A 27,271-nucleotide genomic window follows, 5' to 3' on the forward strand; every position below is an offset into this window, starting at 1 on the left:
TGTCAGAGCCTTCTCCTGCCGTGTAAATGTGAATGGAAAAGAAACGTGCTGAGGAAAAGCCTTCCCACGAAAGAGAAAGAACAGAAACAATAGGAAAACACACAGCAACAAGCAAACAGACGGTGGAGGGAAGTTAGAAATGTGATTACAGAAATAAAAATTTCGGCGACAGGAATAGAGAGTTGAATGGGGGACATTTAGGTGGAATAAGGAGGTGAGGGATGCATGATAGAAAGGAGGAGAAAGGGAGCGGACTCGGAGGAGCAGCATCAGATTATAGAACTGTCAGAAAGCGAGCAGTGGGGCTTTTTAAAGAAGTAATACCGGAGGAGTTGTCACTTTCCTGTGACTTGTGCCTCCAGCATGAACGTCCTCTCCTGAGTGTATAGCTCAGTGAATCCAAGTATCCCACACCTAACATGTCCTCGGGGAGCTTCAATCCTTGAAGCTTGCAGTTCCGAGGGGATAAGAAAAGAGTATAAAGTGATGGGGAATCTGAAAGAACAGTCCTTGGATGCTAATTGTTACGCCTTTGAAATCCTGAAGAAAAACGACTTTCATCCTAGAATTCAGTGTGTGTATGTGTGTGTTCAGTCTATCACTGACTGGGAAGGTGGATGTGAACGGGCTCCAGCGTGTACCCAGGAGGGAGGGGAAGGATGCCGAGGTGATGCTGAGTTGCAGGTCCAGAAAGCAGCTGGCCGGGAGGGGAGAGGGGAGGACGGGACCCTGGGATTGGTTATATAAGCCTTCTAAAATAGTATATTTGGTTTAAATACCCTGTTCTTTGATCAGTTTAATAAAAAGTTAATATAAAGTGCATCTTCATGAAGTGCTATCAGTATTGCATAGGACTCGTGGGAAGATTGTAATTCATGCAACTTGAAGGGAACAGCTTAAACTGAAGGAAAAGAAGACCAAAATCAGGGAGAGAAGAAATTCATGAAGAGTACTCAGTGGCTCTAGAGGATTCTGTTACAGGACAGTAATTCTTGTGAATTGAGACTAAATTGTAGCTGAGTTGAATTTTAATTGTTGAATAATTACTGTGTAATTTTATGTCCACAAGATGCATGTGATTATAAAAATAGTAACTGAGGACAAGAACTACTCTGATTTAAAGTCTTTGGACTCAGTTGACCTTAACAACTAGGAACTTTACAAATAAAGTTGATACTGTAAAAACTCAAGATTGAATTTTGCTGTAGGTGGAAAGCAGCAGCTTTAAAGGAAACCATTCATAGCTCTGTTGGAGTAAAGGCAAAATGCCCAAAGTGCAATGGAGGAGAGGGTTTTCGCCGTGAGAGCTGATTAAAAAACAAAACAGCTCACTTACTTTTCACTCTGTTTAGGGAAACTGAAGCCCTTTAACCCTGGAAGTAGCATTTCTTTGAGATGTCATGTTTTATGAGCTGGGAAGATGTACGAATGTTTGGATCGTGTAGTCACTGTTTTACAGTTTTAGAATGATTAATTAATTTTGTTTGTGAAAAGTTCCTTGTTTAACTCTTTAAGTGCTTTGACAGAAGCATTGTAGTTTCATAAAGCACTTTGTATGAGGGATCATAGCAGTGTATAAATTGTGTTTGTCTCAAGTCTTGCTCAGAAAAATAAAAAATCCAGGTAGATTTTTCCACTCAGGGAAATCCCAGTTACAGTGTTTGATTTATTTTGCTGCTTATACTTTTTAAATAAAAATCTACCTTTAAAAAAATATCTAATTTTCACATAAACTTTGCCGACTGGTAAATGTTTGTGTTTTTATCCATGTTTTGAGAATCTGTTGTGCTACCCTGTTTCCTTAACTTACTTTTCGGTCACATTTGTGGGAATTGCTGGGTTGGATGGCCAGCAGTGAGCATATCTGATTGGAGGGTGTGTACAGTCCCGCAGATTGTAACAGTCAGTGTTCTTTTAAGTTTGTCTGAAACATCCAGTCAGTTACTAAGCCTGTCCTGTCTTTTTGTCTTTTCATGCATTCACCAATTATTTATTGCTCTCTGGTTTCCATCCCATTTTGTCATTCTATCTGACGCTGCTTAAATTTGGATTTTTTTTTCCCCCTCATCTTACTGGTTTCTTAAGTACAGTCTCTTCTACCAGAACAGAGTGATCTTTCTCATGCAGATCTAATCAGATGGCTCTCCATTGCCTGTGGAGTAAAGAATTAAGAAGAGTTAAGGCCCTTTATACTTCGGCATGGATCTTCCTTGCCAACTTTTTTTTCTCCTTCTTCTCAGTGCCCTCGGGTTTCAGCTTCGCAGTCCTGAATTTCTCCTTTTGCTCTTTCATTTGTCTGGAATGCCCCTCCCCGATTCTCTATTTGTTGAAATCCTTGGACTTTTGAAACCCAGCTTACATCACTCTATCTAAAGTCACCCCTCCCACCCCCCGCCGTTGACTTCAGTCAGGTGGCCAGAGTCATCCTGTCTTAATGCTCACATATGAAACTATTTTACTTTGGTCTCTGGTCTCTTATTTGTGTAGAACAGCAGGGCCAGGGAAGAACACAGGTGTTTGTAGGCGGGAGAGGAACAGGGTGATAGATCCAGAAGCAACGTGAACATTGTGAATGTCATCAGTGTTTGAAATTTTCAAATTAATGTTTTAAAAAATGTATAAGCCCTAGGAGTTTATAAGGCAGGCAAATGTATACTTGTTTATGAAGCTGTTTATAAAGCAGGAAAATACTTCCTTTGGTTTTTTATCCCCCCTCCTAATTTACTTACCAACAAGTAAGGTTTGTGTAGGTTGGGGTTACACTTCAAGGAGTTAAGATAGCCACTGTGTCTTGATTTTTTGCCTGTTTGGATGGCTGAGTTAGTGTTCTTAGGTGGAGAAAGGTGAGGAAAGAGAAGATGGTGTAGACTAACTTTACCCACATTGTAACTCTTTGGGGCAGTTGCAGTACTGGTTTTCTGACCACCTCCCTCCTCACCCCTGCATTTGGGCACCTGGGATATTGTTACCTTAGTTATTCTCCCCTGACCCTGCTGTAACATAATCAGTATGAATTCTTTAAATGGCAGTGGGAGATAACTTTGTAAGTTTTTGGAGTTTTTAGGATGTGTTATGTTTGGTCCATAATTGTTTGATGTTATCTGCTGAAAAAATTGCATTTTGTAGGAAGGCATGTTCTTAAAATACCTATACAGCCTCATCATCCTATGACTACTTCAAATGGTTAATATTTAAGATAAGTATGAAAAGTGAAAGTGTTAGTCGCTCAGTCGTGTCCAACCCTTTGTGACCCATGGACTGTAGCCTACCAGGCTCCTCTGTCCATGGGATTCTCCAGGCAAGAGTACTGGAGTGGGTTGCCATGCCCTTCGCCAGAGGATCTTCCCAACCCAGGGATCCAGCCCAGGTCTCCTGCATTGCAGGCAGAGTCTTTACCATTTGAGCTACCTGGGAAGCCACAAGATAAGTATAGTTACTCCAAATATAAAAGTGAGAAGAAATGAAATTAGCTGAATCACCCAATATTCTCCATACGAGTTATTTTGGAATGGATTTGTCAGAGATTTAACATTTCAGTGCTATAACGGTTGCGTGTCCTACTAGTGGTTGGTAGTCGAGAAAGAAGAATGACTCCTGAAGTCCATAAATAGCTTTCAGTTTGTCCTTCGAAACCTGGTGCACTTCCTGTTAGAAGATATCATTGAACAGTATGTGGTTGACTCAGGCTCCCACCTCATAATCCTAGGACATTTGGTTGAAGTCTGATTTTGTGGAAAAGATTTAGTTTCTCTTACACTTGCTTGTTTGCTTTTTTTTTTTCTTAACTCAAGCATCTGAGATATATTTACTCTGTGACTTTAATTAAAAGTTAAAACAGAATTTCTGCTCTGTTGAAAAACTTCTTTCTCTGAGCCTTTGTGGTTATTAAAAGTGTTCTGTTGGAGTCCCAGCTCCTTTGGCAGTGAGTTCCACTGCATCAGATGATGCTTCATGGTCCCATGTCCCGTGGAGCAGGACTGCCTGGGTCACAGTGACATTCACCGCCTTCTTCTTGGATTCTTGTTTGCTCTATATTGGAGTAATAGGAGACATGTGACATCGACCCTTAACTTTAACCCAAGAAAATAGAGAATTGGTGTGAGGCTGAACACATGTGAATGGGTTAATATACCATTCGGAAACAACCACCATGAGCTGTGCTCCCTAACGAATCGGCTGGACCTGGGATCTCCTGAGAAAGGCTGACGTTCCCATCCCGAGGGCCCTCGGGTGCAAGTGGCTCTCTGTAGTCTGTCTTCAGTACTCCAGAGGCCTGCTGCTCGCTCCAGTGGGACTGGAGTAGGCACCCTGCCGTGTCAGGCGGCTCAGGTTTTGATTTTGAGTCTCACTGCAATGACCCTTCCTGTTTTATAGTTGGTGAGACTATAGAATTAATTTGTCAGTATAACAGATACCTATCTTGTGCCAAGCATTGTTCTGAGCATCTTGATTTATAGCAGTGAATAAAGCCCCTGGATTGAAGAAGCTAATATTCTAAATAACCAAAATATGTAATTAGTATGTCAGATGGTGAGTACTATATGAATTACAAAGTCGAGGGGAGTGTTAAGGGGTGCTGGTTTCGGTGGATGGGTGGGGTTTCTCTTTTAGTGAGATGGTGAAGGACGCCTCCCTGAGAAGGTGACAGTGAAGCAAAGTCCTGAAGGAGGTTCGGAGAAAGCTGTGTTGTTCACGCAGAGGGGTTTCATCGGTAAAGACCAGAGGCCTGAAATAAACACAGGCCTAGTGGCTCAGCTGGTAAAGAATCTGCCTGCAGTGCAGGAGACCCGGGTTTGATCCCTGGGTTGGAAAGATCCCCTGGAGAGGGAGTGGCAGCCCACTCAAGTACTCTTGCCTGGAGAATCCCATGGACAGAGGAGCCTGGCGGGCTACAGTCCATGGCATTGCAAAAGAGTCGGCCACGACTGAGCAACTAACACTAATAGTGTGTTCAAGGAACAGTACAGAGCATGAATGAAGTAGCGGGTGGGGTAGCGTCAGAGGGGTGGGGGAAGGGAGGGCTTTTGTGAAGGGTCTTGTGGGCCCCTGGGGAGAATTAGGTGTTACGTGAGTGGTGGGAGGCGTTTGGAGAGAGTGGAACAGAGATAGGCACTGGCCTGAGTTATAAAAGGATCGAGTTGACTGCTGGGCCAGCCCTGATCCATGTGGGCGAAGGAGAGAGAAGGGGAGCCCTGCCGGATGCCGTGGTGGCAGTCTTGTGAGAGGCCATGTGGGCTCGGGCTGGGGCGGAGCCCGTTGCACCGGTGAGACCCTTCCAGGTTCTGGCTGGAACTTGAAGATGGAGCCAAGAGGGTTTGCTGAAGGACTAGACGGAGAATGCAGAGAAAGGAGAGCTGAGGAGGACTTCACGGTTTGTGGCTCATACACGAGTGAGGGTGACATTGTCCTCTGATGAGAAGAGGACCAAGAGAGGATGCATCGAAAGGGGAGGTCAGAGGCCACTTTAGGATAGTAGGTGGAGATGGCTGCCCTTTCCTAAAGAGTGATGCTGAGCCCTGAAGAATTGATGCTTTTGAACTGTGGTGCTGGAGAAGACTCTTGAGAGTCCCTAGGACTGCAAGGAGATCCAACCAGTCCATCCTAAAGGAGATCAGTCTTGAGTGTTCATTGGCAGGACTGATGTTGAAGCTGAAATTCCAATACTTTGGCTACCTGATGCGAAGAGCTGACTCATTGGAAAAGACCCTGATGCTGGGAAAGATTGAGGGCAGGAGGAGGAGGGGACAGCAGAGGATGAGATGGTCGGATGGCATCACCAACTTAATGGACATGGGTTTGGGTGGACTCTGGGAGTTGGTGATGTACAGGGAGGCCTGGCATGCTGCAATTCATGGGGTCGCAAAGAGTCGGACACGACTGAGCGACGGAACTGAACTGATGCGAAGCAGGCTGTGGGCGTTGGGCGTCTCGAGCGAGGGGAGAGGAGTCAGCTGTGGTGGAAACTTGGGCGTTATCAGCATGTGGGTGGGTAATGCACGAAGCCTTAGGACTAGGTGAGATAAAACTTGATGGGGGATGAGAGTAGATAAGAGAAAAGGCCCGAGGATCGATTCCCCAGGAGTTCCCGACCTCGAGGAGATAAGGAGAATCCAGCCAGAGAAGTTGAGGCAATCCAGGGAGCAAACCAGAGGCTCCCAGGACCCTGACAGCTGTGAGGAGCTGCTTCAAGGGCGAGTCCCAAGCTCTGTCAGGGGGAGCTGCTGGTTTGAGCAAGATGAGGACTGAGACCTGGTCGTGTGTCTTAGCAGTGTGGCAGGGTCGCTGGTGACCCTCCAGCGAAGGGATGAAGTCTGCTAATGCAGGGGCTCAGGAGGGGAGGAGAAGAGGGGAAAGGAGGCAGTGAGTGTGGACGGTGAATGGGAGGGTAGTCCAGTTGTGAAGAGGGGGAGATGGGTGGGAAGCAGAGATAGCAGCTCTGTCTGTGTGTCGCCCGAGGGGGTAGGATCTGGTGGATAAATAGAGGAATTGGTCTTAGGTATGAGGAAGACTCATTCAGCCTCAGTAATAGACAAGAAAGCAGAATATATGGGCACAGATACAGGTTGGTAAGTCCATGTGGTGATGAAAACTCGAGGAATGTTTGATATTTTAAACAGAAGAATTGAAATTTTGCAGATATTTTGGTAGATAGTGTCTTCAAAGCATATTGTAAAGTAGGGTTGGAAGTAGTTGCAGTCAATTAGAATATCTGAACATTCTTATTGCATATTTTTACTGATGTAACAGTTCAGAAAGAAACAATAATATAAAAATATCTCATAACTGAATCAATAAAATGAAAAATTCCAGTGAAAAACTCCAGTCCTTTTGACTATCCCTCTGACTCTCTGTTAGTCATTTAAATGCAGTGTTAACTGGCAGACAGAATTAATGCCACACGTCATGTTTCAGTGAAGGGCAGGAAAACCTGGCATGCTGCAGTTCACGGGGTTGAAAGGAGGCGGACACGACTCAGTGAGTGAACTGCAGGAGCAGCAGCAATCATCATGTTCATCTTTCAGCACAGAGCACCCAAGCCAGAAAGTTCTGGATTGTGCTTCCTTATAGTCTGCCCTGGAGAAGGCAGAGGCACCCCACTCCAGTACTCTTGCCTGGAAAATCCCACGGACAGAGGAGCCTGGTGGGCTGCAGTCCATGGGGTCGCTAAGAGTCCGACATGACTGAGCGACTTCGCTTTCACTTTTCACCTTCATGCATTGGAGAAGGCAATGGCAACCCACTCCAGTGTTCTCGCCCGGAGAATCCCAGGGACGGGGGAGCCTGGTGGGCTGCCGTCTGTGGGGTCGCACAGAGTTGGACACGACTGAAGTGACTTAGCAGCAGCAGCAGCATAGTCTGCCCATTAAAGGATCTACATCTGAGTTAAGACTTTACAAATAAGAAATAATAAACATTTTAATGTTCATGAAAGAAATAGTAAGAAGGTTTTCATAGAGCCTTTATGTATATATCTTTTAACCTTCATTCCTTTCTTATGCCATTAAAAAACAGGTCAGGACGGCACAGTATTATCCAGCTAGGTGTTTTTCCAGGTCTGCTGTCTCACACACACCACCGTGTGCCCAGCAGTTCTGACAAAGCAAAGCTGCGTAATGCAGTGACTATAAGTTTGGACGTGGTCACACGGGATTTTAATCCTCCACACTCGTTTCTCAGTTGTCTGTATTTGGCTAACTTGCCCAAACTTCCGAACCTCACTTTCAGAACAGGGATGGTAGCTGCCTCCCAGAGCTGTAAAAGTGAACTGAGATAACGTGTTGGAGTGATTTAGTGTGATGTCTGTGCATAGTGAAGGTATGTGAAATGTTGGGATTCTGTAGTTTCCTTTGACAGGCTGAATGAGCTCCATCCCAGCTGTGAGAAGAAAAGTCAGTGTGTGTTCAGTCCCTGTTTTGTGTGATATATGTGTGCATGCGTGCACACACACAACCCTAGTTCGTACAATTAAAACAAACAAACACACACTGGGACTTCCCTGCTGGTCCAGTGGGTAAGACTCCATATTCCCAAAGCAGGGGCCCAGGATCAATTCCTGGTCAGGGAACTAGACCCCGCATGCCACAGCTATGACCTGGTGCAGCCAAAAACAAAACAAAACAAAACTCCACCAAGTTCTTAGCCTTATAAATTACCTGAGAACTTCATTAAGTGTCCTGGATTATGTTGGCTCATTTATGGAAGGGTGATAGAAATGACAATGAAGCAACACCTTCTCCCCTTCCTTTAAACTTTTTGTGTTTCTCTTAGTTTATTCCTCCTGATCATAGCATTCATTTGTTCATTTGTTTGTTTAACGAGTTGCTGTCTCAGGAGAACGGTGGCCTGAATTGGATTGGACTTGCGGCCACCTCTTAAAACAGCTCTGCTGTTAGTAAGTGAAAATATTCAACTTGTGTTTTGGGACATTTTTGTTGTCGTTGTTCAGTCGCTAAGTCGTGTCTGACTCTGCGACCCCATGGACTGCAGCACGCCAGGCCTCCCTGTCCGTCACCAACTCCCGGTACTTGCTCAGACTCAAGTCCATCAAGTCGGTGATGCCATCCCAGCATCTCATCCTCTGTTGCTCCCTTCTCCTGTCATCTATCTTTTCCAGCTTCAGGGACTTTTCCAATGAGTTGGCTCTTTGCCTCAGGTGGCCAAAGTGTTAGAGCTTCAGCATCAATCTTTCCAGTGAGTATTCAGGGTTGATTTCCTGGAGAGTTCAAATGCCAGAGATGTCACAGATGTGTTTAAAGGCCTAAAGGATTTTCAGACTTCTTATCATCTTGATGAATGATATTATTTCACAGTCTAGACTGTGGATTTGCTCACACAGAAACTTTTACTTCCTAACAAATCTGAGTCACATGGAACAAGGGCCTGCAATTTAAGCTACAGAATGTTTTACTTTGAGCAGAGTGGAGCCATTTTACATAGGTAGGGTGACCCTGGAGTAAAGGCCTTTCTTTAACTTGAGGACCAGTGTGGTTTCTTGAAATATGATTGTCCTTTTCATTAGCCCCTTATTGGGAGGCTAACGTTGCCTGTTGGTGGAGAAGGTGAAAAAGTCTTCAGTCTTTCACAGACTCCACTTTTGAAAGACTGACAAACTTCCCAGAAGTAGCTTTTAAGTCTAGCACTAATTATCTAGTGGTCAGGATATAGTCATTGGACAATAAATAAAATCTTATTATTAGTCTCAGGGTATGGAAAATTTAAATCACCTGGCATAATGAATATCTTTCTGTTAAATTCTGATATTTTAACATCTGTAAAAGAAATTTTGAGCTTCTGAAATAAACTGGGATGTTTAGTCTCTGAAGAATATAGAACTTACTTTCAGTTCAGTTCAATCTCTCAGTCGTGTCCAACTCTCTGTGACCCCATGAACCTCAGCACGCCAGGCCTCCCTGTCCATCACCAGCTCCCATAGTCCGCCCAAACCCATGTCCCTTGAGTCGGTGATGCCATCCAGCCATCTCATCCTCTGTCATCCCTTTCTCCTCCTGCCCTCAATCTTTCCCAGCATCAGGGTCTTTTCCAGTGAGTCAGCTCTTCTCATCAGGTGGCCCAAGTATTGGAGTTTCAGCTTCAAAATCAGTCCTTCCAATGAACACCCAGGACTGATCTCCTTTAGGATGGACTGGTTGGATCTCCTTGCAGTCCAAGGGACTCTCAAAAGTCTTCTCCAACACCACAGTTCAAAAGCATCAATTCTTCGGCACTCAGCTTTCTTCACAGTCCAACTCTCACATCCATACATGACCACTGGAATGGCCACTAGCCTTGACTAGACAGACCTTTGTTGGCAAAGTAATGTCTCTGTTTTTTAATATGCTGTCTAGGTTGGTCATAACTTCCCTTCCAAGGAGTAAGCGTCTTTTAGTTTTATGGCTGCAATCACCATCTACGTGATTTTAGAGCCCCGAAAAATAAAGTCAGCCACTATTTCCACTGTTTGCCCATCTATCTGCCATGAAGTGATAGGACCAGATGCCATGATCTTAGTTTTCTGAATGTTGAGCTTTAAGCTGACTTTTTCACTCTCCTCTTTCACTTTCATCAAGAGGCTCTTTAGTTCCTCTTCACTTTCTGCCATAAGGGTGGTGTCATCTGCATAGCTGAGGTTATTGATAGTTCTCCCGGCAATCTTGATTCCAGCTTGTGCTTCTTCCAGCCCAGTGTTTCTCATGATGTACTCTGCATATAAGTTAAATAAGCAGGATGACAATATACAGCCTTGACGTACTCCTTTTCCTGTTTGGAACCAGTCTGTTGTTCCATGTCCAGTTCTAACTGTTGCTTCCTGACCTGCATACAGGTTTCTCAAGAGGCAGGTCAGATGGTCTGGTATTCCCGTCTCTTTCAGAATTTTCCACAGTTTATTGTGATCCACACAGTCAAAGGCTTTGGCATAGTCAATAAAACAGAGAAGATGTTTTTCTGGAACTCTCTTGCTTTTTCTATGATCCAGAAGATGTTGGCAATTTGATCTCTGGTTCCTGTGTCTTTTCTGAATCCACCTTGAACATCTGGAAGTTCACGGTTCACATAGTGCTGAAGCCTTGCTTGGAGAATTTTGCGATGTAAATTGTGACCAGCTTATCTTAATGTAGGTTGTCTACATGTATTATTTGAATTATGTCTAAATTAAAATCTGTTTTGTGATAGTAATTTATGTAGAAGTTTATTTCTAAAATGTAGTTATAATTCTTTTCTGAAAATCTATATTTATTTGGAGAAATTTGCCTGATTGTATTGGTTTTCAAATAACCTTATAAAATATCTTAAATACTTAAGATATTAAATATAACCATATAATAACTTTATTAATCAAATATTTGCCTTTATATTTTTACCCTCTTATTTGTTAGCTAGTTAATCTTAGCTATACCAGTTAAGCTATAGTTAACCTTGGTGTTCTGAGGCTGCTTCTAAGAATCAAGGGGTAATGGACTCAGCTTTAGACACCAGTGGGTGCATTCGTCTTTCTGAGGTTATGTTTGGAAGTATGGTATTACCTTTGTAAAAACCATCACTCATTAGGACCATGGCTGTGATGGACTGTACCTAGCACTACTAAGATCAGGAGAAGTGTCATAGCTGGCTTAGTTGCTCCTTTTTTATGTCTTAGACTAAAAAACGTTAGAACTCTGTATTTTCTTGTCAATATATAAGCCTAAAACAGTAGCTGGCACTTGGTAGGTACTCAATAAGTATGCATGGAACAAATAAATGAGTGAGTACCAGAGTTATTTCTTCACTGAGATAGTCAACTTTTAGATCTTGAGATGTTTTCTTATTTTACTTCTTTGTCAAGAGTTTGTATTTAATGGTGGGTATTTTCTCTCCATTGTTAAAAAATGTTTATTGCTGATAAAACCAAGATATTCACGATCAATTTTAATACAAATGTTTAGTGAATTCATAATATAGTATTAGAGCAATTAAATAATCCCCATACTTTATAAATAGCTGAACAAGGTTAACAGGGAAATGTTTTCTAGGAAGGCTTTTAAAAGATAATTTAGTGACAGAAGGGAAACCTGCTGAAATGTTTTTGAGAAATTTGCTGTACAGATAAGTTCTTATGGAACCGAAGTGCTCGGTGAAAGATGGTGCTAGATACACAGAAAGAGCAGCAGCCACGGCCAGCGGCTCCCTGGTGCCATTTTCTCAGTGTCTGGACACCAGGGAAGCTAATCGCCTTGAGGATACGCTGATACACACGAGAGAAGTTGCCAGTTTACAGCTTGTGTGCCAAAGGTGCACATAATATTCTTTTGATCAACCGGGCTGGGACCTGGCCAGATGAAAGAGTAGTCTTTTGAAAAGGCAAATTTGATATATCTATGCAGCTCCCTTACCCCCAGCTAGAATTTAAGATCCTGGAGGGCAGGGATATTTGCCAGTTTGGTTTACTGCTCTGTTCCAGGTGATTGTTTTACTGTTGGAAGGCTTCATGAAGCCAGACCGTGTCTTTTTTTTTGTTTGCTTGGTTTTGGCCTGTCATTATACCCTTAGCACTTAGCAGTATGTATAGTACGTGGTCAGATGAGTAATAATTTACAGAATGAATGACTGTGGAAGACAATCTGTAAGGCTGCTTCTTACCCTGTTTAATGCTTCTTCCTTTTTGGTATCTTACGCCCGCTCTTTGAGCTCAATTAAATTAACTTCTGCTAGTGCTCAGTTTCTGATACCTTTGCTGCTTAAAACAAGGCTTTGTCATATATCTCAGTCACAGAATGTTGGAAGGGTCGTCTTTGAAGGTGACGGTGACACGGCAGGCAGTGGCTCCTATGTGGTGGTTTGAGTCTACACGCTCTCCTCGGCGTGCATGGTCACTGTTGGCATCATCACTGGAGTTGCAGGAAAAAAAAGAATATGGATGTATTTGTCACCCTAGCCTCCAGTGTATTTGCTCTCTAAGGAGTCTCTTGGTGATACACTTTTTACTTTTCAACAAAGCCTAAATGAAAAGTTAGGAAAGTGCCTCTCCGAGGCTACAGATTACTGTCTGTAGGTTTGTTCTCCTGATTACTGAAGTGCTTACTTATACAAAGCTGCCATTAGTTGAGTACTAACAATGAGATAATTTTCAGTTGATGAGTGTATACTACAGAGCATTCCCTCTCTTCCTGAATAACTTAAAGAATTTCAAGAGTTTTAAATTTGCTTAGCCAACGCCAGTGCTTCTTACCATTGTTTTCCCTTTGTATTTTTGTGTATATGTAGTCAGCTTTTAATGTGTTAAGGTTTCTAGTACAGTAGCACTTGTTTAAGTGCTCTTCCTATGCAGGCATTCTTAATATGTAAGAGTGTTGATTGCATTGGTCTTCTAAATGATTTTCTGGGGCCAAATAGTAGTATGTCTAAAAGAAAAAAAATTTTTTTTTTCATGGAATGAATAAGTTAAACTTCATTCATGAGAGATAATTTATGTTATAAACAATGAGGATTCCAGAATTAATTAAAGTTTTATTTTAAAAGAGGTTTTGCTCTAGTGAAAACTTTGCCCTTGATGGGCTTGCCTAGTGACTCAGCTGGTAAAGAATCTACCTGCAGCGCCTGAGACCCCGGGTTCGATCCCCAGGTCAGGAAGATCCCCTGGAGAAGGAAATGGAAACCCACTCCAGTACTCTTCTGGGGAATTCCATGGACAGAGGAGTGATTCCATGGGATCGCAAAGAGTGAAGAGTCGGACACGACTGTGCAACTAACTTTGACTTTTTTACTTTGCCCTTGATATAAAATGATATTTAACTTAGCAGAAGGGGGAATGAGTGTCTAGCACTCCTCCAGATACAAGTTACAGCATTGACACAGAGTAAGATAAGTTCAGATAGAGTCTGGGCCAGACTGGCTTGATTCAAAGGCAGCGGGTGTGTTTGATAACAGTGTTCAAAGTAGCTCTTCTGGAGTCATACTGCTCCAGTTTGAATTGGTAATTTGCCTAAGTGTGCTAGGTTGGAAATAATTTTCCCTCAGAATTTTAATGGCATTGCTTTATTAATTTCCTGCTTTCAGTGCTGCTGAAGCCATTTTGGTTCATAATCCTTTGGGTATAACTCAGGTTTTTTCCTCCTTTTTTCTCTCATTTCTCTGGAAATGTTCAACATCTCTTTATTTCTAGTGTTCTGAAATTTGACAGTGGTTTTTTATTTTTTTATATCTGTTTTCAGTTACTATGTTGAGAATTTAGTGGGCATTTTGGTTAGACTCTGGAAAATCAGGCCTTTCAGTTCTGGTGAATTTTCTTTGGATATTTCAAAGCCTTCTCCCCTCTATATTTTGAAGGAGGTAGGATATCTGCTTTTCCTGGTATTTTGATGCTGAAATCTTTGTCTCATGTTTTGTTTTTTCCGTCTGTTTTTCTTTTTTGCCCCCACTTTCTCTTTTTCTCCCCCCCCTTGGATTTCTGAAGAAAAAAATTTGCCTCAACTTTATTTTTTATACCTCCTAATAAGCATTTTGTTTCTGCTGTTATGTTCTTAAAGAAAAATTCTCTTGACACTTGTTAAGATGACAAACACAGCTTTACTTAGGACCATAAGAGTGTGTTAGACTGCTTGTGCTGGCATAATAAAATACCGTAGACTGGGTGGCTTAGACAACAGACATGTATTTTCTCACACTTGGGGGCCGGAAGTCTGAGGTCAGGTGCCAGCATGGTTGGAATCTGGTGAGTACTCTCTGGGTTTCAGATAGCTACCCTTCTGCTGGACAATCACATGGTCTTTCCCTACGTGTGTACCCTGGGGTGGAGAGATGGCTCTCTTGCCTTTTTTTGTAAGGCTGCCAGTCCTGTTGGGGCTTCCCTGATAACTCGGATGGTGAAGAATCTGCCTACAGTGCAGAGACCTGGGTTCAATCCTGGGGTTGGGAAGATGCCCTGGAGAAGGAAATGGCAACCCACTCCATTATTCTTGCCTGGAGAATTCCAGGGACGGAGGAGCCTGGCAGCTGCAGTCCATGGGGTCACAAAAAGTTGGGACACGACTGAGGCACTAACACTCCCCACTCCACCAGTCCTGTTGGATTTGGATCCTACCTTTAGGATGCCACGTAACCATGATTACCTCCTGTAGGCCCTGTCTCCAAACACAGTTGCAGGGGGAGTTACGGCTGCAACATATGAATATTCAGAAGAGTACAATTCAGTCCACAGCAGACACATACATTCAGTCTATAATAGGGGGTTATGGCAACCCACTCCAGTATTGTTGCCTGGAGAATCCCATGGACAGAGGAGCCTGGTAGGCTATAGTCCATGGGGTCACAGAGTTGGACACGACTGAGCGACTTCACTTTCACTTTCACAGTAGGGAGAGAGACTGGGTTCCGCTTTGAATACAGCAAAGACAGCTGGGGACTGAGAGCCGGTGAGCAGGGGTCAGGGACGCAAAAGACAAGTGGAAACAGCCCGGGTAGGGGATTTCTGCTAAACTGAACTAAAGGGGCTCTTGTTGAAGGCAAATTAAGGATTTATATTTCAGAGGGATGAGGAACTTGATAAGATATCAAGGATGCGGGAATTTGCCTAAACAGGCTTAGCAGCATTCTTGCTAAACTGGCCTCTGTAAGCCTAACAAGGACCTGACAGACTCGGAAGGCCTAGCTGAGGCCTCAGCAGGAAGAGGGCTCAGAGGCCCGGTGAAGTTTGGCCAAGAAGAGAAGTTGTGGTCTGCACACCCTTCATTGTTCCTGGTGTTTCTCTTTCCAGAGACCCTCTGTCGGCTTCCTGAGTGGCTAAGACGGTAAAGAATCTGACTGTAATGTGGGAGAATGGGTTCGATCCCTGGGTCAGGAAGATCCCCTGGAGAACGGCATGGCAACCCCCTGCAGTATTCTTGCCTGAAGAATTCCATGGACAGAGGATGCTGGCAGGCTACAGTCCGTGGGGTCACAAAGGGTCGGACTTGCCTGAGCGACTAACAGTTTTCTGTCTCCTTCAGAGAAGAACCTCTAGGTTTCTTTTGAGGCGATGATGGGAGAGGAGGGGTTTGCCCAGTGTACGGAGTGTGTGGCCGGCATTAGGAAGTCTCTCTCAGAGAGCTTCCGTGTAGTCTTCCTTATGTTAGACTCTTTTCACCCTTGCTCTTAGAAGACTGTAGTTTTAAGTCTCTTGAGAGTCAGTGGTATAATTTGGGCTCTCTTTCATCTTTCTTCCTCCCAAATTTGGGGTTTGGCTTTTGGGTGTGCTGAGTCAGCTGTCCTCCAGCCACTCATGTCCCAGCTTCCGGAATGTTGTCGTTGTCTCTTGGGTTCTTCCTGCCTTGTGGACTGATAAAGAATCTTTTTGCGGTAGATTTAGGGGTTTGATGAAGGAACAACATTAGATGTATGCACTTACATCTCCTTTAAGTCTGTTGTCTTAACTTGGAAGCTGCAGCAAATGGTTCAAAACGGGAAAACAATTTGAATAGTTCCAGGAAATTTGCCGTTCTTTTTTGAACTGTGCGGGTTTTGCTTTACTGTGATTTTCCCCCAGATATTTAATGATTCCTAAATGATCCCTCATGACTGTCCTGTAGTTTCCCTTTGTATGTAGAACTTAACAAGACCATTTTCTTGAAATTTACTGGTGGCTTCAAAAAAGGCCTGTGGGGAAATGTAAGGGAAGAAGACAGTGTTGATAGCAACAGTTGGGTGTCATTAGAATGGGGATCTCAACCTTATGTCACTTAATCCTCATAGCAATTCTGTAAGGTAAGTGATATTATCACATGGATAAGGATGAAGATAATGATCAGAGAGATTAACTAACTTACTTAAGAGCTAGTCAGACAGTGGTGGAGCTTCATTTCAAACCTAGACTTTAAGACCTTTCAAGTCCTCCTAGGCTACCAAATGGTGTGAACAATTCTTTCATTTTCTCAGTGAATGTTGAGTTGCCTGCTTCCTCTGGGCCTTGGGGCCACAGGAGGACCGTGCCCTGATGCAACCAGTATATCATGATCAGACTTAACTTTCAATAGAATTTCTGGTGATCTGTGAGTATGGGCAAGAGTAGGAGTAGGCAACTAAGTTAATTACAGGAGTCCTGGTAAAAGGCATGTTGGTTTTAACCAGGATGGCAGAGGAGCTACAGAGAAGTGGGTGGATTTGAGGTACCTATTGGGGGTAGAACCTGTAGGATTAGGTGGTGATAAAGATATGGAAGAAGCTGAAAGAACCGAGGGTGACTCCAGGTTGGACTGAATGTTGTCGGTGCTTTTACTGACATAAGGAATGTAGTGGAACAGAGTAATAACACAATACTAATAACATTGTTACATCTGTTAGATATCTCCATGAGAAGGTGTCCAGTATGCAAGCAAATACCTGGGTATTCAGTGGTGTTATAGACTGGAGGCATTTGGGCATCACTTACACATAACTGTCGTTTAGTGGCTAAGTCGTATCTGACTCTCTTGCGACCCCATGGACTGTAGCCCGCCAGGCTCCTCCATCTGTGGGATTTCCCAGGCAAGAATACTAGAGTGGGTTGCCACTTTCTTCTCCAGGGGATCTTCCCGACAGGGATCACACTCATGTCTCCTGCATTGGCAGGCAGATTCGGTACCACTAAGGCACCAGGGAAGCCCATCACATACATATTTTTCACTTACATAGATTCTATTACATAGAATCACTTACATAGATTCTATTTAAAGCCCTGGGACTGGATATGATTATTTAGGGAAGGTGTGTAGACGTAGGTGTGGTCATCCAGATCTGAAGCAGTGTTACTGATTCACTTCAATGGAGAATCCTCAGTTCATTTCTTAACCAGCAAGCACTTTGCCGACTTGCCAACAGTTAGCAGCTTTTTGATTGAACTATTTACCAGACATCCTTATCCTTCATGAGAGACTAGGCCTGATGAAGAATCCATGGGGGACATCCCAGACTTGAGAATGCCACACAGAAGGAGAGGGTGGGCACAAGCGTCTTTAAGTGTCGATAAGTAAGGAAGTGCTAGTGTATCTAGAGTGGGCTCGAGGTAAAAGCTGTGACCACTGCTCTGTTTTGTCCTGCCCGCCGTGTACCGTCAAAGGAGGGCGGTGGCAGAGTAGGTGTCCCCCTTGGGTGGGGCAGCCTCTGCTGGGTCCTTCTGTGCAGTTGGTAAAGGGTGGGGCGAGGATTACCTGTGCGGGGTGCTCGTGTGTTTCTATGAATTGTGATTTACATGTTAACTGAAAGAAAGATTATTATTAAAAAAAAAAAAACCTCCAAAGTGAGTCACGTTACTTTGTTCCTTTGAAACAGGAGGTCGTGGATAGCTCCCTTCGAAAATGGAGGACGGAAGGCCCGTGTGGGCCCCGCACCCCACAGAGGGGTTTCAGATGGGCAACATCGTGGATATTGGCCCTGACAGCTTAACCATTGAACCCCTGGGTCAAAAAGGCAAGGTAAGAAGTTTCTTAGAACGATTTCAAAATCTCTCTTCTTACTGTAGCTATCTCCCTTTTTAATGAAGTAGGGGTTTTTTTTGTTTTCTTTTTATTTTTTAGCTCAGATAAAGGGAAGCAGTTTTTTGGGTAGTGAACCATAGTTTTCTACTGAGTCCCTCAGGGGGAAAATGATATCCCTTCCTAAAATCAGATAGTAATTTAGTGAACCTTTAAGTAACATAGTCTTAAGGAGAAATAGCTACATAATAAAATATAAACAATAACATTTTTATTCCTGATGCCATGTAACTGAAGTTATGAATATATATCTGTGATATATTCAACCTGTTACCAAGTGAAAATATGAAAAGTGAATGATGTTGTGAAATTTTGCTGTTTGCTTTAGCTTATGAATAATTTAAAAAATCATTTTAAATTGAAATATAGTTGATTTACAGTGTGTTAATTTCTGCTGTACAGCGAAGTGATTAAGTTATACATATATATACATTCTCTTTTATATTCTTTTCCATTATGCTTTATCATAGGCTGTTGAATGTATTTCTCTGTGCTATGCAGTAGAACCTTGTTGTTTATCCATTCTGTGGTTATTTTTTAAAAACTTTTTATTTAGTTAATTTACTGTGTAATTAGAAATAAAAATATTTCTATTAAGTAAAGATATTGTACTTCAGTCTTAAACATAACCATCTATTATTATTTTTTGTTGTAATGGTATTTTTAAAACATAAAAGCATATTTCAGTTTTGTTCACATGGTGTCTGTTTCCTTTTAGGCTTAGACACAGACTAGACAGTATAACAAAATGAAAGTCTTGGGGAAAAGTGACCTGGAGTCTTCATTTTTCATGGAGACTGTAGGGCCTGTTTTGTGGGAGAGCTTCACTCTTCTTAGTTTAATAAATATTCCTGTTAAGTAGGACTTCTAACTTAAATTTGTTGATATCATTGCTGTTTAGTTTAGACTCTGCCAGTGTTCATGAATAATTTATATTCTACTGATACATGGTTAACTAATGCCATATGACTGCCATCCTTCTGGGAACCTTAGAAAAACAAGGTAGATCTCTCCTGAGGTCTGTTCACAGAGAAAACTATTCTGTTACTGTAAACAACCCAGGAACCTAAATGCATAATATATAATGTGCCGTGTTAGAGGAGGCCAATTAAAGATACCCTCAGGAAAGAAAAGACAGAGTGTTTCCAGTTTTTCCTCTTATTAACAAGTACCTATTTGTACTTAACAATGCAGTACATGTTCTAAAAAAGAAAGAATTTTAAAAATAAGCTCAATTATTTGTATATATTTGAAGTTGTAGGGGAGGAAAAGTTTTCCTCTACCCTTTTGGATCTCTGGGCCTGAAAATTAAACTGACATAAGACAGATTCACAGTAGGAACGCATACAACTTCTATCACATTTTTGCAGGAACATAGCAGCCTTCACAAGAGAATGAAGAATTAAAGAAGCAACCGGACCAGGAGGCTTTTATGTCTTTTAGACAAAGAAACAATAAATTTGAGAAGAATTAAAAAGGCAGGGGCTTTTGGGCTAAGGGTGATGAATTGTGGAGAAGTGGCAGGGAGGGCCGGGGTTAGTCTGAGGAGACAGGGTTTTTCTGCACAGATTTCTCTGGGCCTCCATTCCCTCCCCTGGTGATAAGCATGTCTCTTTCCTCCTGGTAGAGGGAGGGACCTTTCAAGTGGGAGTTTTATCTCTTGCTTTCAGGAATAAAAAGGGTCAGAGTACACTTACTACAGCTGCTATTTCTCAAGTGCTTTTAACTCAAAATTATCAGTATGCCTAAGTAGCATATTTGGGGGGGAGTGACAGAAATGTTGTGAGTCTTTCTTTGTCCTTCAAAGTCTTTTTTTAAAAATATTTTTAACAAAATTTGTTAGCACAGTAAATCAAAACCACAGAATGAAAAGTACATTTCCTAGTTAAATTCTGTTATATTAATATGTATTCTGTTGTATCCATAAGTATTCAGATCAAGGATGGAAGAAACTTGCTTTATGGGTATATGCTTTTTTATATTTTAAATATTATATGTGCTTGCTGTGCCTTGTTAGTATCAATCAGGTGCACACATAGAATCGATTCAGACACTTAAAATTTAAATTGTGGAGTTATAGAAACCTTTTGGATTATAGATTATTTGTAACTAAAGTTGAAGTTTCTTTTCACAAAATTTTTTTGAAAGTGAACGAATTCTCTGTGATTTCTTTTAATTCCCCCTCTCCCTACTTCCTGGTCAGAGTCTTAATAAATTATCAAGTGTCATGACAACCGTGTGGGTAAAAATATCTGTAGGAGAAGCAGCCTCTTGTGTGGATGATTCGTGGAGTAATGATCATCAGCATTTGAAAATTAAGAAAGTATGGAAAACAATGGACAAGTTAAACAGATCTGTTTGCTGATACAGTAGAAGCGTGGAAGAGGTGATTAGCTCTCACGGAACATGTTTTTGATGATAGCAGTGCCTTTTGAAGTTTTTCAGTTGTGGCACATAGTAAGAAATAGATTTTAAATCACGTTAGGTAGGTGTATTATTCATGTGTTTGTATATGTGTACTGATAACAGATATTACGTGTCAACAACACACATGTGTATGTATTCAAATGAAACATCTTTTTCATGTGTGATGCATTCTGATATTTTCTGTTATCTTTTATTCTGTTAAAAATGCCATCTTGAACCTCTCAATTGACTTCACGTTCCATCTTTGCAGCTGACTGGCCTTCAGACTAAAGCCCTGAGCACATGGCACTTGAGGGTCTACCTTTCCTTTTCCCATTGCTAGTCTTGTCTGCTGTCAGCCCGCAGTCTCCCCCGGACACTCTTGCCAGACCCTTGGTCTTGTGTGTCTTTGTCTTCCTCTTGCAGCCTTCCCCCTCGGTCCTCAGGGGTCCAGGTGGTGCTGTGTCTCTGCTCACTTACTCCTTTTGCCTGGAATGCTGCTCTCCACAGCTCCGTGCTGAGCAAATGCTAATCCGTCTGGACTGACTGAGGTCACCTCCTTTCCGGAGCTTTCCCACAGATGCTCCATCTCTTCCTCCTCCTCCCATGCAGTCAGGTTTACTGTTGATTACCCTTCGGTTTGAGGAGTGGTGTACATTCTTAACCTCTGTAACACTTTGTTGGAGACACTGGTTTACATTTCTCCCCTCCTACTGGACTGTAATCTTCTCAAGTACGGGGGCGTTTCCTTCGCCCATGTTGTCGTAGAGCTGGATGCCTTGTGTCTGCGGGGTGGTGGGTGTTTACTGCAGTCTCTTGAGAGGAGAAAAGGCCTCCTCCCTCTAAGAGAAAACAACTGCCTTAATGAAACAAGTTTCCTCTTTCTCACTAAGTAGTGGTAAAGGGGGGAAGAAGGTGGAGGCTGGTGGTCATTTGGGGAGTGAAACAAGATGGAGAGAAACTAGCTTCAAGGGCTTACTACAGGCCTTTCAGCCCCGAGCTTCCCCTTCCCACTGCAGGAACGCTTTGTCCTGCAGCCCTTTTTCTGACCTCTTAGAGGCTCCAAACATAATAGAGTCAACACCTGGAGTCTGGGGAGGCCTTAGCCCCGTGGCTGAGGCTGTGAAAGTGGCACGTAGCCCTGTGACATCAGGAGCTATTTCTGAATGTGTTTTTCCTGTAGAATCATTGTTATAAATTGTGGATTGTTTTACAGCACCATTAATATACTTAGTGTACATTATAGATTAGTTCTCTACTTGTGATTTATCCTTTAAACCTTCCCTCACACATAACGTTAAGAACACGTGTAGTGGGTTCCGAACAATTAACTTCTAGAGTCTTTAGGGCATAACAGTTTTCTAATTTGGACTTGACTTTGAATGGTGGTAGTACAAGCAGCCTGGATTTTAAGTTTACTCTGTAAACTGTAGCAGTAGCCTTGTCTTATACTCTTGCATATATATTCATATATAGAATTTATACATATTATTCTAAAATCATTGAGCAGCTTTTCCTTAGAGATTTATTTGATATGGATGGTTTGGAACTTCAACCATAAGAGTAATTGTAGTTGTTTGAGAAATAGAAATGTATAAGCAACTATTAGAATGGCATGGAGAAAATTTAATTCTCTTTAGATGTAATTTGAGATCATTCTTTCGCTTTTACAAGATACTATCTTAATTCTAGAGTTTCTGCCATAGCATTTAAGTGATATAGTAAACCCAAACTTACTCATAGATATCTGTAAGTTTACGTGCCTAATAGTTTTGGATACTGTATATTTTTGACACATTCCTGTATAGGAATTTGTCTCTAATGTATTTCACTCAGACAGTAGCATTAATTAAATTATAGTCTGTTGGTGCATTTGATTGATTGGCTGTTACTTTTTCCTTTTTTAAAACAACAAAATTGTGGTATATATAAACATTAAAATTTTTATTTTTTGAAAAGCTATTGAAAAGCATACCTACGTAACGTGCTATGCAGTATGTTAGTATTAACACACTTCTTGTTTTGTGCCACTCTTGGAGTTGGAGCACGGGATTTTTTTTTATTGATTTCTATTATTGATTTCATGTTCATAGTAATAATGGATAATATATTTGAGTAAAGTTATCCTGCTTTTATGTTAATGACTTGTTGGATCTGGTATTACATCTTAATGAAGAGCATATTATCACCACTGTTTCAATGTATGCAGACAATTAAGCTCCTTTGTCTTTACCATTTATAAGCTTCTGGTTTAATAAGCTCTTGTTTTGTTTTTTAGACATTTTTGGCTCTCATAAACCAAGTGTTCCCTGCAGAAGAGGACAGTAAAAAAGATGTGGAAGATAACTGTAAGTATCAGTTTAAAAAGTAGTTCTCGTCATAGAAAAGGAAACCGTTCCTTCCAAAAATATATGAGTGATTGTATTACAGGGTACACTGTGCTGGTTGAGAAGAAAGGTTTGATGTGAAGGTTTCTGTGAATGGAGGAGCCCCACAGTCGTAGATGCATTGGTCTCTCACATGGACTTTGGTGAAGGAAGTCTCTTGAATGTCTTTTTAGTGTTATCTCAATTGTGTAAATACAGGGAATGGGAATAATTTATTTACTCTGAAGCCTGAACTAAAGATCTCATATGGTTTTTTTTTTTTTTTGGAAGAGTTATTTTGAACCTCATCTGCAATCAGGTGTGTTTTTTGTGTGTGTGTGTGTATGTGGTTCAATAATTTGGAAGTTGAGTCAAAAGCAGCCATTTAATGCCTCTGTTTAAAAGAAAAAACATTAAAAAATACTGTGCAATAAATACTAATTGAAAATAAATACTCATTGAAAAATTGATTTCAGAATAGTGTATTAAAGTACAGCATTAGTTTGACTTACAATTGCCTTAGAATTTTTTGTGGAAAAGTACTATATCCAGAGCAGTAGGCCATGTATATTCTTAACATTGTTAAAATGAAGTAGTAGTCATGTTTCATTTTTTATGTGGCAAGATTTCAGAACCATGTCCAGTTGTCATGGGTTTCTTTAAAAGTATCTGACATTAAAAACCATTTGAAGAAGAGGGGTAAAGAAAGGAATGTGTTTTGTCCTTGCTGGTTTTCTCTGGAGTTCACATTTGAGCAAGCCTGCAGGATTCCCATCTATGACGTGGAATCCAAGAGTAAGGGCAGGCATCCAGTGCCCAGATTCTGACTCAGCAGTTAGGAAGCTGAGTGCCTGTGGGCAGTTTCTCTCTCTCCTTTGGGCTTCTCTGTAGAATGGGAGTAATAATGCTTCTGTTTCATCCTTAGAGATGATGCATATAAAATGCTTGGCACAGTGCCTGACCTCTAACAGCCTCTCAGTAAATGGTACCTGTTGTTATTAGGTGTAAGAGACTGGGGAAAAAAAATGTGGAGCTCCCCTCCATTCTAAAATTGCTAGAGAATTTGTCTGATGGGATAATATTTTTCTAATTAGCAGTCAGAACCACAGCAAGAGAAAGGAATGAGATTCTGCTGTATCTAAAATGAGAGAGAAAATTCTTTTGTTTTCACTTGCTAGGATATTCAGAATTGGTAGCAGTCCTTTTCATGTATCAAGATAATGTTTTCTGGCATTCTGTGGTAAGCACCGTGAAGAAAGGAGAAAGTAGTCCTAGTGGTGGTAGGGTAGTGAGGATGGGGAGGTGTTATTTGAGGGGTCATCTTTGAACTGACCATGAAGGACAGGTAGATTTTTGACACAGAGTTGCAGAGGCATGATATTTGAGTTTGATAAATGGTTTAGTCTGCCTGCAAGTTAGACCATATTAAAGAGAGTTATGGAAAATTATATGAAAAGGTCAGTCGAGTGTTGGTTTACTAAGGGCCTTGAATACGGGACTTGAATGTGGACTTCGGTAGTTGATGGAGACCCACTGATGATTTTTGAGGAAGAAGGAGATTTAGTCCGGGCTCTAGTGTAGTTATAAGCTTGCCTAGTGGCTCGGTCAGTGAAGATTCCGCCTGCAGTGCAGGAGATGCAGGAGATCCAGGTTTGAACCCTGGGTTGCCAAGATCCCCTGGAGAAGGAAGTGACAACCCACTCTGGTACTCTTGCTGGAAAAGTCCATGGACAGAGGAGCCTGGCAGGCTACAGTCCTTGCAGTCACAAAGAGTCGGACACGACTAAACCCTCAGTAGTGTCGTTAGATGGGTGCTGTGAGCAGTCAGGGGGTAGAGAGGAGAGAGACTGAGTCTGCAGACAGGCGGGAGGCTGCAGCGATTACGGAAGCGGCGATGAGACCTCACTGGGCTTGGGGCTGTGGAACTGGAACGAAAGGAGAGCCATTTCAGAGACTCAGACTGTGTTCGTCATGAGTGCCCACCGTGAGGCGGGTGCCGTGCTGCGCTTTATTACACGTGTGCGGACTTGGGAGTGAGTTGAGAGCAAGGAAGGGGGGGAGGAGGGTCCTCGTGTCCACTCGGCTTGCGGAACAGGTGAGTGGGGAGTGGTGGTGCTGAAGACGGGAACGGAGTGAATGGGGAAGAGTGGGCTGTCTGCCTGAGTGTGCGGTGCAAGCGTGAAAACGGGGCTCAGCCAGCTGTGGGCTGGGTGTCGCATCAGGTGAGAATCGAGTGTGTCAGCGTTGGTAGAACAGACGTCAGAGAAACAGGATTTCTGCCCTGATGCCGCTGTTCTGTTTAAGACACATGTGATTTCTCCAGGATTCTTATTTCATCATGTCAGTGATGAGGCACTGACTGAATGACCTGTTCCCTTCATGCTCTAAAATTTCATCTTTTTTATTTTCTGTAAAATTCTGAGCAGCAGATTGAATTAGCGTCGTCCACTAATCTTTGTTGTGTCAAAAATGTGTAAAAATCAGCTCTGTCTGGAACTTCCCTGGTGGTCCACTGGCTAAGACTCCGCATGCTAGTGGAGGAAGCCCAGGTTCTGTCCCTGGTCAGGGAACTAGATCCAGCAGGCCACAACTAAGACCTGGTGCCGCCATGTAAACAATAAATAAATATTTAAAAATCACACTATCTGAAGTAGTACTGTCTTTCCACTTGAATTGTGCCTGATTCTTTAGCCAACCTTCATTACTATGTGTGTGTGCTCAGTCACTCAGCTGTGCCCGGCTGGCTCTTTGCAACCCCCTGGACTATATAGCCTGCCAGGCTCCTCTGTCCATGGGAATTCTCCAGGCAAGAGTACTGGGCTGGGTTGCTGCAGGTTCTTTATTGACTGAGCCACCAGGAAAGCCCAGAAATATTGGAATGGGTAGCCTACCCTTCTCCAGGGGATCTTCCTGACCCAGGAATCGAACCGGAGTCTCCTGCATCGCAGGTCGATTCTTTGCCAGCTGAGCTACCAGGGAAGCCCTCTTAACTGTGGATTCACCCGATCTCACTGGAGACATTCCTCTTGCTGAAAATTTGTTTAAAAATATCATTATGACTCATGTGTGTGTGAGCTAGATATATTTTAAATTGGCTTCTGGAGTTTACAGGTACCAGGGAAAAGATGGAATTAAATTTAACCTAACAGGTGAATTTTAGCTTGGGTCCGAGTGATTCAGATTAAGATGGTATTGTTTTATTTTGCTTTTTTTCTTCAGATAGCTAATGATTTACAAAATTTCCATCTCAGGTTCATTAATGTATTTAAATGAAGCCACACTACTCCATAATATCAAAGTTCGATACAGTAAAGACAGAATTTATGTAAGTATTTTACCTGTGGTTTAAGTTTTGTGGGGATTATTATTTTACATGCTTCTGTTTGATTTTGTTGAGCTTGAACTTTTCTTACCAGGAGATCATTCTTGACCTGAGCCTGTTGAATGGAGCCTGAGCTCCATGAGGATGAGGATTTTTTCGTAATTTACTGCTCTTAATTCCAGGGCTTAGACCAGGCATGGTACATAGTACTTCAGAAATATTTGTGGAATGAAATAAGGAATTCAGGGCATCATCTAATATTTTTCAGCCTTAAATCTATCCAATTTGGTTATTTATAAAAGCACTAATTATTTTGAACTATGATTTTTAAATTTTTGGCATATATCTATAGATCTGTTTAACTAATGCACTTTCCACATTGTTCTGCAAAACATTTAAGTCAGACTTAAGGCATACATAATGAAATTAAAAACTTGGATGGCAAAAAATGTAAATTAGAGTAGAAGGCAGTATGTGAGGAAATTTCAGGAACACTGAAATGCTGATCATGAGCCTGAATAGTTGCAATATTTGATTCCAAAGAGATAACTTTCCTTAAAAGCCCAGGATATTTAAAAATGAAAGACAGTGCTTCTAATGTATTAAATAGGGTTTGCACCAAAGCATTCAGATGAATGCTTAAATGGTATGTTTTAATTATCATGATTCACTGGGCATGTATGAGGTTTTATTCTAGTTAGAGGTTCCTTTGTTGGCTGGAGATAAATTACCCTGCTGTAGCTCTCCTGTTATAAAGATGGGACTCTTCATTATTTTTGAAAGAAGAAAACACATGGCTTCTTTGACACTTCCTAGATCAAATGACGTTCTTAATATTTTATATCACTATCAGTTTGCCTAATTGTACTTACTTAATTCTGACTAAATTACCTTTAGTCTTTGCCATCTGTCCAAGTAGTGACAGCTGGGAAATAGAACTAATCTATTTAGTCTTTTCCAAAAGAGTTTATTCTCACTTATATACAGTATTAAGTGTTTCCTTTTCTCTCTGCTTTTTTCCCCCAAAGTCAACTAAATAGTATATTTATGTTAATATAGATATGGCTATTCTTATTTAGAAATATATTTGGAAGCAAAATTCATTTAATCAGCAGACTAATGTTGAGTATCTAATGTGTGCTAAATGTTTTAGGTACTAAAATAATAACGTTTTTAGGTAGAATGCTTTACCGGCTGAGCTACCGGAGAAGCCTAATAAT

The 27,271-nt window shown here is 41.8% G+C and overlaps 1 protein-coding gene across 5 annotated transcripts in view; it reads left to right on the forward strand.

Annotated features, from left to right (window-relative positions):
- MYO6 (myosin VI) overlaps positions 1 to 27,271 on the forward strand; it is a 157,939-nt gene that overhangs the window by 41,710 nt on the left and 88,958 nt on the right. For all 5 annotated transcript variants that reach the window (XM_043889839.1, XM_043889842.1, XM_043889843.1 and 2 more), the window contains exons 2-4: positions 17,755 to 17,897; positions 22,642 to 22,711; positions 25,981 to 26,054. In XM_043889839.1, coding sequence (XP_043745774.1) covers positions 17,781 to 17,897; positions 22,642 to 22,711; positions 25,981 to 26,054 — 261 coding nt within the window. In that variant the 5' untranslated portion in view covers positions 17,755 to 17,780. The remainder of the gene's footprint in view (positions 1 to 17,754; positions 17,898 to 22,641; positions 22,712 to 25,980; positions 26,055 to 27,271) is intronic.

Source organism: Cervus elaphus, chromosome 28, assembly GCF_910594005.1.
Source record: "Cervus elaphus chromosome 28, mCerEla1.1, whole genome shotgun sequence".
Classification (NCBI taxonomy): Eukaryota; Metazoa; Chordata; class Mammalia; order Artiodactyla; family Cervidae; genus Cervus; species Cervus elaphus.